This window comes from Geotrypetes seraphini, chromosome 7 (assembly GCF_902459505.1).
Source record: "Geotrypetes seraphini chromosome 7, aGeoSer1.1, whole genome shotgun sequence".
NCBI classification, from domain to species: Eukaryota; Metazoa; Chordata; class Amphibia; order Gymnophiona; family Dermophiidae; genus Geotrypetes; species Geotrypetes seraphini.
The window spans coordinates 46,063,181-46,079,769 of record NC_047090.1 but is presented as its reverse complement, the minus strand read 5'-3'; the positions used below and the strand labels follow the sequence as shown (position 1 = coordinate 46,079,769).

The following is a 16,589-nucleotide window of genomic DNA, read 5'->3' as shown; positions in this document are numbered from 1 at the left end:
CTTCAGGATGCTCATGCTGTCATCAACACTCAGGTTTAGCACAGCTAGCAGGTCACAGTCCAGGAGATGTTGTGAGTTAATGGGCCACATGGCCCCCACAGTGCTTGTCACTCCCATGGCTCACCTCCTTTTGTGGGGCACCCACTGGACACTTGCTTCACAATAGTATCAAGCCGCAGGGATCTTTGCAGATGTCATCACCGCTATACTAGAGTTTGCCCAGCTGCTTCTTTGGTAGATGATTCGACCCTGGGATTTCCATTCCAAATTCTTCTGCCTCAGAAGGTTCTGACAAAGATAACAAAAAGTGCTGAAAATTATATAAATATGAATCATAGCGTAAGCACTTTATGTTCATTCAATAACCATACATAAGAATATATCTTCCCCCTATCTCTTCTAATATATTCAATCAAAGATTAAAACAAATCAAAGAGATATCCATCCCCTCTCCCCGCCTCCCTCCCTCCCGCCCAGGATGTGTGTGCAGATCCCCAAACATTGAAGATGTCAATTGGCCCCAAACCAGTTTGAATAGATTATTATGTCCCAACATATCAGCATACATTTTCTCATATCTGTAGATTAAACATAAATTTGTCTACCAAAAAGGAAAACAAATTTGATCATAATTTTTCTAATTACGAGTAATCATCTACTTAGCTACCCCTGTCATGACAAGGAGTAGTCGATTTTATCATTTCTTACCCCAAATCATGTTAATAAAGCTAGAGGTGGTGCTTCATACCACACTGCCTGGTGACTTTTTTATGACTCAGTTTGCTCACGGCTGGAAAGAAAGGGAAATTGTATGTTTTTAAAATATCATCTCCTCATCCCCACATCCCACAGTTATTCTGCTGAAATATAGAGAAAAATAACAGGATCCATATTTTTAATTTCAACAGAGGGGAACAATAAGTCCAAAGTGGTAACTGTGAGCACAGCAGTGTCGGTGACCATGGAGGGCAAGACTGCCATTGCTGCAGGTAAGAAATGAATGGTGTTTCTAATTCTGTATGCTTTGAATTAATGGTGATGGTTGCAAAATGGAAACATGTTTTGGCCCAGACAAAACAACTTTGGAATATGACTATGTATGACAAGCATTGTTAGGCCAGCCAGTGGCTCACAGAGTTGCCATGCAGAAGATTTGAGTTTTATTCTTGGGCCAGGACTCTGTTCCTCTAGGCCAGCTGGGGCTCCAGAAACTGAGGAGGTGGTGTTTGTAGCCCTTGGTGGGAGGGCAGTTTCTCTAGTACTCTTCAGTGATACCTACAGGCTAGAGTTGGGACTCATAATCATTAGGTGCCATTGATTCACGCTTGAGTCCTAGCAACTTGATGAATTACAGAATACAGATTTAAAAAGAGATTGGTTTTGTGGTAGTCTGGTAAGGTCCTCCAGCGTCATCCCTATTCTGTAGGGAGTTACAAAAGGCAATTCTATAGAGGACATCAAAATTTAGGCATCAAGGCCTTGATTCTATAAAAGACACAATTAGGCACCTAAATCAGAGTGCTTAGTTTCAAGTTTCAAGTTTATTAAATTGTTTGATTAAACGCTTTTCCAATTTCAAAGCGTTTTACATAAAAAAACAGAGTTTAAGATGGACTAACTTATACATAATGTTCTACTAAACGAACAAGGGTTACATCCTTTAGACAAGAAGAAAACTGGAAACAATAGGAAAGCGGGGAAGAAATACAATATTTATTAAAAGAGTACATCTAGTTGCCCAACTTAATTTTTTAATTGGCTTAATCAGCACTGATAATTGAAAGTGCCATTAAAAAACAATTTAAAAATGAATTTGATGGTAGGCACATACTATTTTGAGGTAGGAGTCTACACCGAGGTGCCTACCAGCATCTACCAGCAAGTAGACTTGATTAGGGGTGGATTTGGGCAGTGGCATACCTAGTATATTTGATATGTAGGGGCCAATGATTTTTAGCACCCCCTCCTCTATATAAAAAAAATTATTTTTAGTAATAATCCAAGAGTTACACAACAAGGGCACATCTAGGAAAAGGCAGCATTTTAAACACTACAATGAGCACTAGAACATCAATGCACCTATTACTAAACAAGTCAGATTAGTACAGATCGATCCTGTACAGTCAATGCTAACAGAAAACAATCTCTTTTTCATACTCACAGAACACAGATACACCCTCACCCTGTACGGAATGAGTAATCACAAACTAAAAATATAAATATGCAAGCAAAAGTTAAACTGAACCACCAAGAAGCCAGACTCTGCATACAATGCAACACCACAGAAACAGTGACATGTGCCCCCTAATACTGTGCAAAATGTAAAGAAAGCAGATATAAATTTTAAAAAGCTGACAAATAACAACCACTATTTTATAAATTAACAAACAGAAATAAAACAAAAAATGGAAAATAAGAAAATACCATTTTATTGGACTAATACATTTTTCAATTAGCTTTCGGAGGCTAAAACCTCCTTCTTTAGCTCAGTACAGTATACTGCTGTTATGGCATCCTGTCCTGACCTGAGGAAGGTTTTTTTGGGCTCCAAAAGTTAGTGAAAAGTCTATTAAAATTAGTCCAATAAAAAAATTACCTTATATCCATTTTCTATTAATAAATGTTTATCAATACAGCTACAATAGTACTTTTTTCTAAAGCAACAACCAAAAAAAAATCTTATTTCTACCTTTTGTCATCTCTGGTTTCCACCTCATCTTCTCGTCACTCTCTTCTTTCCATGCAGCTTCTGCCCTCTTCCTCTTCTCCTTCCATCCACTGTTCACCCTCTTTCTCTGCTCCTTCCATCCACTCTCTGCCTTCTTTCTCTGCCCCTTCCATCCAGTGTCTGCCCTCTCCCCCCCCTTCCATATGGCATCTTCCTTCTTTCTACTTCTCCCTCTTCTTTTCAGCCTGTGACCCTTCTCTCCTTTATGCATGATTCATTTCAGCTTCACACCTTTTCCATTTTTCTCTCTTCTTTCTGTCTCCACCCTTCCTTTCTTCTACCCCATCCCACCCCATGCTCTGGTATCTGTCTCCTTCTCTTCTCTCCCCACAATGTCCTAACATCTCTCTCCTCTCCTCTCCTTCCATCTCTCCCCCTCTATGGTCTACCTTTTTTGGTATGCCACTGGGTTCAGCGTGAAGTGTGGGTGTGCATTGATATGGATGCACTCATTTAGGCGAAGAAAACCCTAGCCTAAATGGCAGTGCGCCAAGGATTCAATGCCTACTGGCGACTAAGGGCTTCTTTTACTAAGCTGCGTTAGGGCAATAATGCGCAGAATAGGGCACGCTGAATTGCCCTGCACGCTAGACCTTAACACCAGCATTGAGCTGGCGTTAGTTCTAGCCACGTAACGCGCGGTATAGCGCGCTGTGTACCACGTTGTAATATCCTGCGTGCACTAAAAACGCTAGCGCACCCTAGTAAAAGGAGTCCTAAGTATTCTATAAATGGCGCCTAGTGGTTGATGGATAACCACGCTGAATGGCACCTAGGACTTAGATGCTGTTTATAGAATCAGGGCCCAAATGCACACATTATTTCATAGAATAGATGCAATTATGCATATAAATGGCTTCACAAATTGGAATTTGCGTGCATAAGTGCTAGGTGCTGTTCTATAAGTTGCGCCCTTAACTCGCATTGTTCTTTTTGCAAGGAGGCAGTAATGTGGGAGGAGCATGACCGTGTTGTGGGCATTTTGCCTAGTGAAATGCATAACTTATAGAACACTATCAGTTGCATGCATTGAAAGGCACCTTAGGCATGCCCTCTTATATTTATCATTAACTTAGCATAAATGACTGTGTCTACCATTAGGTGCACCAAAGTGGATTTCCAACCCAAAGTCATTAAAGAATTAGTGCTAAGCATGCCTCTTTCTAGGGCCCTAAATTAGGCGCCACTTTGCAGAATTGCTTCCATAGTGCATGGTTTTGGCAAAAGAATAGCTAATGTAATGAATGTAAAGGGTATGGAGAAACTGGAATACGAGGAACGACTTAAGAGACTGGTATTGTTCTCCCTTGAGAAAAGGAGACTGCGAGGGGATATGATCGAGACCTTCAAAATACTGAAAGGAATCGACAAAATAGAGCAGAAAAAAATTATTTACATTGTCCAATTTGACACGGACAAGAGGACACGGAATGAAGCTAAGGGGGGACAAGTTCAGGACAAATATCAGGAAATTCTGCTTCACGCAGAGGGTAGTTGACACCTGGAATGCTCTCCCAGAGGCGGTTATTGCGGAATCGACCGTCCTAGGATTCAAAAGCAAACTAGATGCACATCTCCTTATGAGAGGCATAGAGGGATATGGGTGACTAAAATTACACCAGGTGTACAGCTGGCAGGGCCTCCGCGTGTGTTGATCGCCGGACTTGATGGACCGAAGGTCTGATCCGGAGACGGCGCTTCTTATGTTCTTATGAATGCATCATAGTAAAAAGCGTGGGGGAAGGGGATGCAGTAATCCTAAGTAATTGTGCATGACAGCTCCTGGTACAGTAGCAATATTCGAGGCCATAGGTCCAGTGGAGCTGGAGGAATCTTTCCAAGAATACATCTTAATCTTTAATCATTTTTATTGAGCATTAAAAAATAAATACAGCTAATATAAGGATTAATAATATGAGAAGAATAGAAATGAAAACGGCAAATATCAGGTTTAAACAATATCAGTTTCAAAGAATACATCTTAAAGGAATGAATGATACTTAGGGCTCCTTTTATCAAGCTGCGGTAGCGGGGTTAACGCGCGTGACGTTTCATCACGCCTAAAAACTAACGCCTGCTCAAGGGAAGCATTAGCGGCTAGCGCGGCTGGCGGTTTTGCGTGTGGTATTACGCACGTTAAATCACTAGCATGGCTTGATAAAAGGAGCCCATAAAGTACACCAGCATACTAGTGTGATGATTCTGGGACAAGAGAGAAAATGCAAACCATGTTGATATTAAGTTATGTTTGACTTGTTAAATGTGGTGATATGTTTTTGGCATAGTCAGATTTGTTTGGCTTCATCACTGTTGAGGATTTTAAGTTGCCATATGAACAATCTTCCAGAATAAATGAAGCATGAGCATACAGTTATTTCATGGCAGTAGCTCTTTTTTCAGTCTGTCTTGTGGCGAGAGATGTTTGTTTATTTAAGATTTGATCTACCGCTGCTGCATTTTACTGACTTAAGTGGTTTACAATGTATCAAACTAAAATGAAATTAGGTACTTGAGAAAAGCGACCCTATCTGTCCCGAAGGCTCACAATCTAGCTAAAGTACCTGATAAACTAAAAATATGTAATAACAACATATAATACATTTCCAAGATCAAAAATCAAAGAGATAGAAAATAGAAAGAATGAAAGAAGATAAAAAATTAAACATCTTGCTCATATGCGATATTCCTTTCCTGCAGACATTGTGAGGGATTGGGTCATCTATAGCAGTGATTCCCAACCCTGTCCTGGAGGAACACCAGGCCAATTGGGTTTTCAGGCTAGCCCTAATGAATATGCATGAAGCAAATTTGCATGCCTATCACTTCCATCATATGCAAATCTCTCTCATGCATATTCATTAGGGCTAGCCTGAAAACCCGATTGGCCTGGTGTTCCTCCAGGACAGGGTTGGGAATCACTGATCTATAGGATGATGTTATAATGATCTTATATCCTGTTTGAACTCTGAATTAGGCAGTCAATGGTGTAACTGTCCAACGTTTAGGGCTACCACTTCTCGACTGAAGCCAAATAAACTGGCTCTTAATTTAGAGAGATCTGAGGCATTAATTATCAGTAAAGATTCAATCCCAGGTCTGCCTCAGAGATGTTTGCTAAATGATTGATTTGTTTGTCTTTCTCTGTAGCTTCTTGGTTCATATTAGATAGGAAAAAACAAACAAAAAGCAAAGTCGTGGCACCAATGCTCTTAATGTAAAGGTTTAATAAAAGTCTTCACAAATGAAATTATGCAAATCAATAGGTTAATCCATATGAAACACAGCAATGAGTGTGGTATGGAGCCAACACGGTCCATGTTTCAGTTAATAATAACTTTCTTCTGGGGTCTATTGTGGTTCTCCCCTTTTTTCCACTCGTACCTGTTTGTCTAATCGTGTATGTTTATTTTGTTAAATTTATGTATACCGGTAATTATTATTTGTTTTTACCCAATTTTAAAATGTAAAACCACCTTGAAATAAATGATAAGGTAGTATATCACATTTTTATGAAACTTGAAATTTCTGGAATTCTTTGCTGGGAAATGCAGTAAAAGCAGTTGGTGAACATGTTTCTGGAGGAAAAGTCCATAAACTGTTTTTAAGGTAGACCTAGAGAAAGTTCCTGCTTATCTCTGGGTATAGCTTCATATCAAAACATGGTGTAAGGGTGAAGCTGGGTTACTGCCGGGGAAGGCTGTGCAAACTGTACAACTCACAGACAGCTCTCTTGAAAGCCATTGACCTGATTTTGCTGAAAATCTGCATTCTTGCTCCTGGGAGAAGCCAAACAATGTGAGCAGACTGAGTATGAAGCCACGTATTGTCTGTGGTTAAGATACAAATTTATAAATTACTAGTGTTTAAGCCCGTTACATTAACAGGTGCTAGAGTAGATGTCTGTCTGTCTGGTTTTTTTTTTCTTTGTCTCTCTCTCCTTGGACGCTGCCTGTCTGTCTGTCATTATTTCTGTCTGTGTCTCTCCCTATGTCCTTAATGCCCCAGTGCCTCCTTCTTATGTCCTTAGTGCCCCCAGTGCCTCCTTCCCATGTCCTTAGTGCCCCCAGGGCCTCCTTCCTATGTCCTTAGTGCCCCCAGTGCCTCCTTCCCGTGTCCTTAGTGCCCCCAGTGCCTCCTTCCTATGTCCTTAGTGCCCGCAGTGCCTCCTTCCCGTGTCCTTAGTGCCCCCAGTGCCTCCTTCCTGTGTCCTTACTGCCCCCAGTGCCTCCTTCCTGTGTCCTTAGTGCCCCAGTGCCTCCTTCCCGTGTCCTTAGTGCCCCCAGTGCCTCCTTCCTGTGTCCTTAGTGCCCCAAGTGCCTCCTTCCCGTGTCCTTAGTGCCCCCAGTGCCTCCTTCCTGTGTCCTTAGTGTCCCCAGTGCCTTCTTCCCGTGTCATTAGTGCCCCAGTGCCTCCTTCCTGTGTCCTTAGTGCCCCCCAGTGCCTCCTTCCTATGTCCTTAGTGCCCCCAGTGCCTCCTTCTCGTGTCCTTAGTGCCCCTAGTGCCTCCTTCCTGTGTCCTTAGTGTCCCCAGTGCCTCCTTCCTGTGTCCTTAGTGCCCCCAGTGCCTCCTTCCCGTGTCCTTAGTGTCCCCAGTGCCTCCTTCCCGTGTCCTTAGTGCCCCCAGTGCCTCCTTCCATGTCCCCATCATTATCTTCCAGACTTTGTCCCATCCCCACCCCCATGCCAGCCAGCCTGCCTGCCTCCCATCCCCCTGAGCAGCATGTTTCCATTTAACCCCCTGAAACCCCTGTCGCCCCTCCCAAGTCTAGACGGCCGACAAACCTCCCAGCTCCAGCAGTATCCAAGGCACCGTAAACATGCTGCTTCGTGGTCTTCTACTGCCCTAATTTCCTCTGCCGCATCTCTGATGCTGTTATCAGGGACGCGGCAGAGAAAATCCGCCCAGTAGCTGGGAGGTTTGTGTTCGTCTCGTGGTGGAAGGTTCAGCTAGGAGGGTCAACGGGGGTTTCTGGTGTGCCGGGTAGGGTCGGCGCTGGGGGGGGGGAATCGCGGCGTGTTACCTGCCGCCGGTCGTTAGAATAGAACCCTATGCGCGCATGTACTCTTACCTGCCACAGACATACAGATCAGGGATCAGGGAGCACGCAGGTAAGAGTGCGCATGCGCGCTTAGCGTTTCATTATAGTAGATATTTGCTGCATAGATTCAAATCTTGGATCTATTAGATTTCCATACTGTATTACAGGCAGTGGTCCTGCTAAGGCAGGACCCGTCACCATATCATGGATTGCCATTCTCCTCTTGAAGGCTCGGTAACTTGTGACAAACATGGCATCTTCTCTCCTGATGGCTGCCAGCATTGTCATTACATTAAGCCCCATGTGCTCACTGCGCTGGTTACCAATTAAATTTATGTTGAAATTTACATTAATACTGTTTCTTTATACAGCACTGCATGACTTAGCAACGTTGTCCAAAATCAGCAGTGACGGTGTGTTAGCCCAGGCATTCGGTGTGGTAAGCGTGATGTTTCCTTTGGTAGTGACAATAGGGGCAGCTGATAGAGTTGGTGGACCTTTGTTTATTTACAGGCTTATAATTGCTTTATCTACAAAAATGGATACAAAGCAGTTTACAAATAGGAACATGAAACAGAGAATTACAACATAATTTATAGTTACAATGTACACAATACCCACTATTAAAAGCTTGTTCTAACTGCCAGGCTTTATAAAATGTGAAAAAAGGAAAGTGCTCCCTGATAATTTAAAGTTCTAGTGACAAAGCTTTCTGTAGTCTTGAGCCCACCTAAGGAAAGGATCACTGAGTATTCAAAATAAGCCTGACATGGAATTTGAAATAGCTTTAACTGTGAAAATTGTAAAGCTCGAGTTGTTAGGTTCTAGTGTAAAATACGAGTTCACATTTGTATAGGTGCAAACTTATTAACTAATTTAAAAGTACTCAATAGAGGGCATGGAGAACTTGGAATACGTGGAACGACTTAAGAGACTGGGATTTGTTCTCCCTTGAGAAGAGGAGACTGCGAGGGGATATGATCGAGACCCTCAAAATACTGAAAGGAATCGACAAAATAGAGCAGGAAAAAACATTATTTACAATGTCCAATGTGACACAGACAAGAGGACATGGACTGAAGCTAAGGGGGGACAAGCTCAGAGCAAATATTAGGAAGTTCTGCTTCACGCAACGAGTGGTGGACACCTGGAATGCTCTCCCTGAAGAGGTAATTGCGGAATCCACCGTTCTAGGATTTAAGGATAAGTTAGATCAGTGTTCTTCAATCCTTTTATACCCGTGGACCGGCAGAAATAAAAGAATTATTTTGTGGACAGGCAAACTACTAAGACCGAAATAAAAAAACACATTTTCGCCCCATCTCCGCAAGCTCGGTCCCCACAAACCATCTGATCCCATCTGCACAAGCCTCAGTTATGATTTTATATTGAACGTATTTTATTAAAGTATAAAAAGAAACAATATTCTGTACAATTGTCATTTTATAAATATAAATATTCAGAGCAAGGACCAACAAAACCCCTGTCTCCCCTCCCCTTCACATATATCCCCTCTACTATCAAGAAAACTGAACAAGCCAAATTATTACAGAATGCTACACAGAAATATCATGCTAACAAAATACTGCAGTCACACATGATAGGAATAGTGTTAGGCTTTGCAGTCCCCAGTTATGTCTCTAGCAGGATATATATTTTAAATCTGATATATTGTAATGACAAAATAGAAATAAAATGATTTTTTCTACCTTTTGTGGTCTCTGCTTTCATCTTCTTTCCACTCTTCCTTCCAGCGTCTGCCTGTTCCATTCACTGTCTGGCCTCTCCCCCTTCCATATGTATCTGACTTCTTTCTATGCCCCTCTCCATCCAGCCTGTGCCTCCTCTCTCCTTTTTACATCATTCATTCCAGCTTTACTGCTTTCTTCATTTTTATCTCTCCTACACCAGATCTAGCATCTTTATCCCTCTCTCATTTCTCTGCTGACCCCCTTTCCAGCATCAATCTCTCTCTACTTTCTCATTCCTGTTTCTCCCCTTTCCCTCCTCTAATCTTCCTGCCAGCTGTTTCCTTCCTTTTTTCCTTCTCCCTTCCCTCCTTCCCCCTATCCAACAGTAGCTCTCTTCCCATCCCTTTCCCTCTTCCCCTCCCAGCAGCATCTTTCTTTCTACCTCACTCCAGGTGCAGTAGCAGCTCTCCCTTTATCCAGCAGCTTCCCAGCCTCCAACAGTGGCTTCCTCTCCTTCCAGCAGCTCTCAGTACTTGCCTGCAGCAGTGATTTCCTTAGGCAGCCTTGGGTCCGTTGCCGCCTCTAAGGAAAGGGGAAGTTGTCAAAGTGAATCACTGCCCTGGTAAGTACAGAGTTGCTAGGAGAGGAGACAGCCACTGTTGAAGGCTCCCCATGATCTTACTCCTGCTGTGCCCTGCACATTCGCGACCCCCCCAAGCCGGCAAAAACAGCTTTGCACCGCAGGCCCTGCCACCCAAGATGAGCCGGAGGCATCCTACCCGCCGCATCCTGCACGTGGGCAGACTCTCAGCACAGACGCTGCTGATGGCTCCAATCCACACGCTGACCCCCCTCCCCCCGCGCACGCTGTCCATCTCCCTTCTACCTGCACCTTCCCCGGGGCCCTCTTCGGCGACTCTGCAGGGGCAGCGATCAAGACAGGCTGCCGACGTCGGGCATTCCCTCTCTGAGTCCCGCCTATTTTGTTTCAACTTCATGTTTCTGCATAGGCGAGACTCACAGAGGGAATGCCCGACGTTGGCAGCCTGTCTTGATCGCCCGAGGCTGGAAGGAACAGAAGATTTCCGGGAATACCACCGGGGCAGGAAATTTAACGGCGTCCATCTCGCCGGCCCTGCGCAGACCGGCAGGAATTTTCTGTGGACCGGTACCAGTCCGCGGACCGGCGGTTGAAGAACTGTGAGTTAGATCATCTAACTTAAATGTACATCTCCTTATGAGAGGCATAAAGTGACATGGGTACAGGTAAGCTAGATGCACTTCTCCTTATGAGAAGCTTAGAGTGATATGGGGACTAAAACTATGCCAGGGTACACAAGGCGGGGCCTACGCATGTGCAGATCGCCGGACTTGATGGACCTAGGGTCTGTTCCGGGGATGGCACTTCTTATGTTCTTATGTCATTTGGTAAATTGGAAATCACTGCAGAGAAGCCAGCACTTATTGAGTAGGATCTCGTAGTTTGGTTTTAGAAGTGTGTAGAATAACCAGGGTTGGGGACTCAATACATTAACCCTTTGACTTCTGCTACTATGGTACTACTTATCATTTCTCCCCCTCCTCTATTTTTCTACTGCCTGACTCTGACTGACTATTATAATAGGCTTTAAAGTTTTTGTTCTGGATATAAAATACTGGTAAATATATTTTTAGGTCCAGGTCAAAGATATAGTATTGTGGTAGGGTATCTGGCCATTAGCGCTACAGGGTAGCATGGATCCCAACCCCCTTGCTGATGTGCGGAAAATCTGGTGGGTGGCTAAGAAACAGCTCAGCGACCAATCTGCACAGTTAGTTCAGTCATCAGTAGTCCCAATTCTTGGTAACTTTTGTGCTCAGGGTGAGGTCCCACCTCATTTGTTATGGCATATTCCTGGAGTAAGGTTATGGTCATTAGCACCAACTCAGATAGCGAGCTCGCCAAGGCCACTCGCGTCCTTTACACCTCCTCCCTCTCAGGGCTCACAAAAAGTTCCACCGGGGGGCAGGCACCACTCCTTCACCACAGCCGTTAGATAAAAAGAAAACGGCTTCTTCAGGGACTTCAAAGAAAAAGCAGTCAGTGAAGGCAGTCTAAGTTCCAATTAACGCTTGTTAAGACCCTTAAATCGCTCATTAACCACTTAAATCAGACGCCTTATAGAATTGAACAAACTGTTCTTGAATGCCCTGATCATAGGTGTACCTATGAGACCCGGTCCCTCTAATGGATGTGATACAAGCTATCTTTCTGGTCGGTCTGACCAAGTTAGCAAGTAGTCTTCCAGCCTTGTTACCCCAACAGTGTAACTTATATTTATACACATTTATATGAGTCAATACTCTTGAGATCAATCTGTTTTCTAACTTGCAAATATTCCTCAGTGAACTTGGGAGTCCCTGTATCTACATGCCTACTCCATAAGGCCGCCAACTACTTAGTCAGATCCACCAACAATGCTAATTCTTGTTTCCTTTTCCTAATCGTATAAAACAAAATGTGTCCCCGCAGGACCGTCTTAGCAGCCTCCCAGTAAGTGAGGGCTGGTACCTCCCCCGCATCATTGTGAAGTTGGTATTCCTCCCATACTCATATCATAAAGGCCCGAAATTCGTCATCCAAATACAGAGAAGGATTGAGCTTCCACACTCAGTCCAGTGAATCCCTCTGCAATGCTAGTGAGACCCTCACTGCAGAATGATCAATGAATACCACATCAATTATGTGAGAACATACCACCGAATTCACTAGTCGTTCAGGAATAAGGAGGTTATCAATTCTGGAAAAACTCTGATGAACTCTGGAGTAATAGGTGAAATCTATGTCATCTGGATGATAAATACACCAGGCATCCACCAAAGCCAGCTTCCGCATTAGAAGATTTGCCCCCCCCCCCCCCCCCATATGGCATTGTCCCGGTGTGCCCGTCTCAGAGGCTTATAATCTATATTGGGGACACTAGGGCAATTAAAATCCCACCAACTGATAACCCATAAAAGTGTTGAGTTTAGCCATTACTTCCAAGAAGGATTTGTGGGAATACACATTGGGAACATACAGGCAACAGAGCATCCCTGCAGTTTACCCAGTGCCACCACATAGCATCATTGTGGGTTCTGTATAATCCAGTGTAGCATCCAAGATAACCCTTTATGTAGGAGTATAGCTACTCCCTCTGATATGCACTGTAAGAATATGCCAGAACCTCCCCCACTCAGTCCCTTTTCAGTTTACTGTGCTCCCCAGTGGTCATGGAGGAAGACGATATCCACTTTTAATTTAGTTCTCTTAACCAGGGAATGAAGCCCAGAAACATTCAAAGTGAGAAAAGAAATGTTAGCCATAGTCATCAAATAGTAGGATACAAAGAACCAAGTTCCCAGAAACATCAGTACCCCTTAGAGTCTCCTAGCCGAGCCCCCAGATGTGGACATTGTTATAGAGGGGCCAAGCCCAGACTCAAAGCCCCCTCTGCCTATCCTCCCTCACCCATACATCAAAACATTACAGTCCACAACACAGTCAACCATAGATACCATGCACACTGTTCCCACAACATACACACTCTACTCCCCCCCCCCTCCGAAACCCACCTACCCACCCTAAATCACTCCCAGCAACAAAAAGAATACTGTAATTAAGCTCTGGAACACATTACCAGAAGATGTGGTTAGAGTGATTAACATAGCTGTTTTTAAAAATGATTTGGACAAGTTCCTGGAAGAAAAGTCCATAGTCTGCTATTGATACAGACATGAGAGAAGTTACTACTTGCCCTGGAATTGGTAGCATGGAATATTGATACTATTTGGGGTTTTTTTCCATATTTGTGATATGATTTGGCTACTGTGGAACAAGGATGCTGGGCCAGATGGACCATTGGTCTGACCCAGTATGGCTCAAGTAAGGCTGAAATCTAGTGCCATGATCACCTATTCACAACTACCCAGGGGTTTTCCTATATTTTATTTAGCTGCTTCTTCTGTGAGATTTATTCCAAAGTGCATGTAAGAGCTTTCAAGCTCTTTATTAAGATTAAAAAGTAATCAAGAATTTATGAAGAAGCTATAGAAAAACATTTCTCCTCAACTGTACGAGTTCACACACATTCCAGTGCATTGATAGATAGGAATTTGTAATGTCTACCTTTATATTATACAATTTTCTGACTCTCATGTTATAATACTATGCATAATGCAATTTCTTATTAAATTTGCTAAATCAAGATCACATGTTAGATCCTAAAGACTAAAAAATCCTATCTCCTGTGGTCTTGTATCTCTGTTCTAAATCACTTTCCTCTCCCATCATCTGATATTTTAATTGAACATATTAATCAATTTTAATGAAATAGTCTCTTGGGTTTTGACATCATATTTAGAATGAAAGGCTTAAAACATGTCATGGAAGCTTTTTATGAAAGACTGGGAAGAGGATTTGAGTGGGGAACTCGAACAGCAGAAGATCTGTAGATTGTATATGAGACTGCTAATCTGCTTGAGAATCAGTGGTGTAGTAAGAGGGAGTGGGTGGCAGTCCTCCCCGGGTGCTGTCTTGGTGGGGGGGGGGGGGCGCTAGCATCTGTCCTCCTCTCTCCACTCCCCCTGCCCCTTCCCACCCTCCCTGCCACTTTGCATCACCACCACACCAAAGTCGCCCCAAAGTTTTGGAATGCAATGGCATCCAGCTCCGTCTGTTCCACAGTTTCTCCGCTGTGGTGACGGTGAGCCGCAGAGCCCTCACACCTGACTGTGCTGAGCTTTGAAACAAAGGCCTACAATTCATGGTCCAATACCCTGCTAAGGTGAAGGTTTTCCTGAAGGAGGGATTGAAAATGGTGGCTTCTTTGGAGGAGCTGAAAGCTTACATGCAGGACCTTGGACATGGATGAACTTATGGGCTCCATGATGAAGTAATGGTTTTCAGATCTCATTGTATGTTAGCAGAGAGTTGGGTTTCCCCGGACATATCCTCTTTTTTAGGACTATATAGGGAGTCTTGGTGACTTTTCTATTTTGCTATTTGTGTCCAGAGGAAGCGGACAACTGGAAACCTTACAGCAGTCATTGCAAGACCCACACACCTATCCAAAGTCCCCTGATCCCCCCATCTTCACTGCAAAGTCCATGAACCTATCCAGAGTCCCCTGCCGCCTACTCCCCCACTCCCATCCCGTGAGATCCGGCGCTTGCTCATTGTTTTCCCAGTGGTGCTACTCTATCTTTTTGGCTGTACGCAGCGTGAGTAAAGAAAACATACTGCCTTCGGTGACCTGGAAGCTTTTCCTCCACTACTGCTTCCTGTCCCCGCATAGGCAGGAAGCAGTAGCAAAGGGAAAGTTTCTGGGTCGCCAGAGACAGCATGTTTACCTCACGTTACCTGCAGCCCAAACAGTTAGAGAAGTGCCGCCAAGAAGAACAGAGAGCATGCACCGGATTCCACGATGCGGGGTGGAGGTGGGGAGGAATAGCAAGGGGAGGGTAAGAGATGCTAGACTGTGGGAATGGGGATGAAAGGGAAGGAAAGATGCCAGACCTCCAGGGGAAGAAAGGGAAGGAGCAGATACAGATGCAAGACCATGGAAGGGAAGGAGAGAGATGTTAAGACCACTGGATGGGGGAAGTTGGGAGGGAAGAAGAGAGAGATGTCAGACCAGGGAAAGGAAGGAGGAGAGAGAGGTTCCAGACTAAGGCAGGGGGAGGGGAAGGGAAAGACAGAGATGCCAGACCAAAAAAGGGGGAGGAGAGAGAGATTCCAGACTGTGGGAAGGAGAGGATAAAGATCCCAGACCATAGGAGGGTGAAAGGGGGAAGCCAGATGTCAGGACATAGGAGAGGAAAAGAGAGGTAGAAGATGGTACAAAGGGATGGAGGGGAAGAGGAGAGATAGGGTGGACATGGGGCACAGGGATTGCTGGGGAAGGAGATGGGGAGAGTGAGATTGAGGGAGAAGATATTGCATAGGGATGGGAAGAGTGGGGAAAAGAAGAAAATTGAAGAAATGCTGTTTATGGATAGTTGGGAATAGGAGAGAAGAAAGAGGTAGGAAATGGCACTCATGAATAGTGGGGAAGGGCAGAGAGAGGGAGATGATAGTGCATATGGATAGATGGGAAGAGAAGACATGGAAAAGTAGATAGATTTGAGGAGGAAGCAGAAAAATGGAAGAAAGTTGAAAAATGTTAATGCCAAAGATGGATGTAGGGCAGTAAGTAACATAGTAACATAGTAGATGACGGCAGATAAAGACCCGAATGGTCCATCCAGTCTGCCCAACCTGATTCAATTTAAATTTTTTTTTTTTTTCTTCTTAGCTATTTCTGGGCGAGAATCCAAAGCTTTACCCGGTACTGTGCTTGGGTTCCAACTGCCGAAATCTCTGTTAAGACTTACTCCAGCCCATCTACACCCTCCCAGCCATTGAAGCCCTCCCCTGCCCATCCTCCTCCAAACGGCCATGCACAGACACAGACCATACAAGTCTGCCCATTAACTGGCCTAGTTCAATCTTTAATATTATTTTCTGATTCTAAATCTTCTGTGTTCATCCCACGCTTCTTTGAACTCAGTCACAGTTTTACTCTCCACCACCTCTCTCGGGAGCGCATTCCAGGCATCCACCACCCTCTCCGTAAAGTAGAATTTCCTAACATTGCCCCTGAATCTACCACCCCTCAACCTCAAATTATGTCCTCTGGTTTTACCATTTTCCTTTCTCTGGAAAAGTGAAGGAGAGAAAGCAGCAAATGGATAAGGTGGCCCTGGAAACAGGGTTTAGAGCAGACAGAAGGAAGTGCAACCAGAGCCTGGGAAAAGATGAGTAGAAAAATAAAATCACCAGACAACAAAGGTAGGAAAAGTGATTTTATTTTCAATTTAGTGACTGAAATGTATTAGTTTTCAGAGTTTACATCTGCTGTCTATATTTTGCACTGTTAAGAAAGAAATATATTTCTATTTCTCTGGCGTTGTACTGCAAACAGAGTCTGGCATTTTAGGGTTTCATTTGTGTATATTAGGACTTTTAGTTTGTGGTCCTGTATTTGCATATGGTTTATCTGTGTTTTGCATGTATGATCAAGGCCAGGTGTTCTGGAGGAATGGATGTCATGAAGCGTTATTGGCCCAAAG

The 16,589-nt window shown here is 43.9% G+C and overlaps 1 protein-coding gene across 7 annotated transcripts in view; it reads left to right on the top strand.

Annotated features, from left to right (window-relative positions):
• Positions 1 to 16,589, top strand: part of CACNA2D4 (calcium voltage-gated channel auxiliary subunit alpha2delta 4) — a 577,533-nt gene that overhangs the window by 293,216 nt on the left and 267,728 nt on the right. For all 7 annotated transcript variants that reach the window (XM_033951433.1, XM_033951432.1, XM_033951431.1 and 4 more), the window contains one exon: positions 909 to 989. In XM_033951433.1, coding sequence (XP_033807324.1) covers positions 909 to 989 — 81 coding nt within the window. The remainder of the gene's footprint in view (positions 1 to 908; positions 990 to 16,589) is intronic.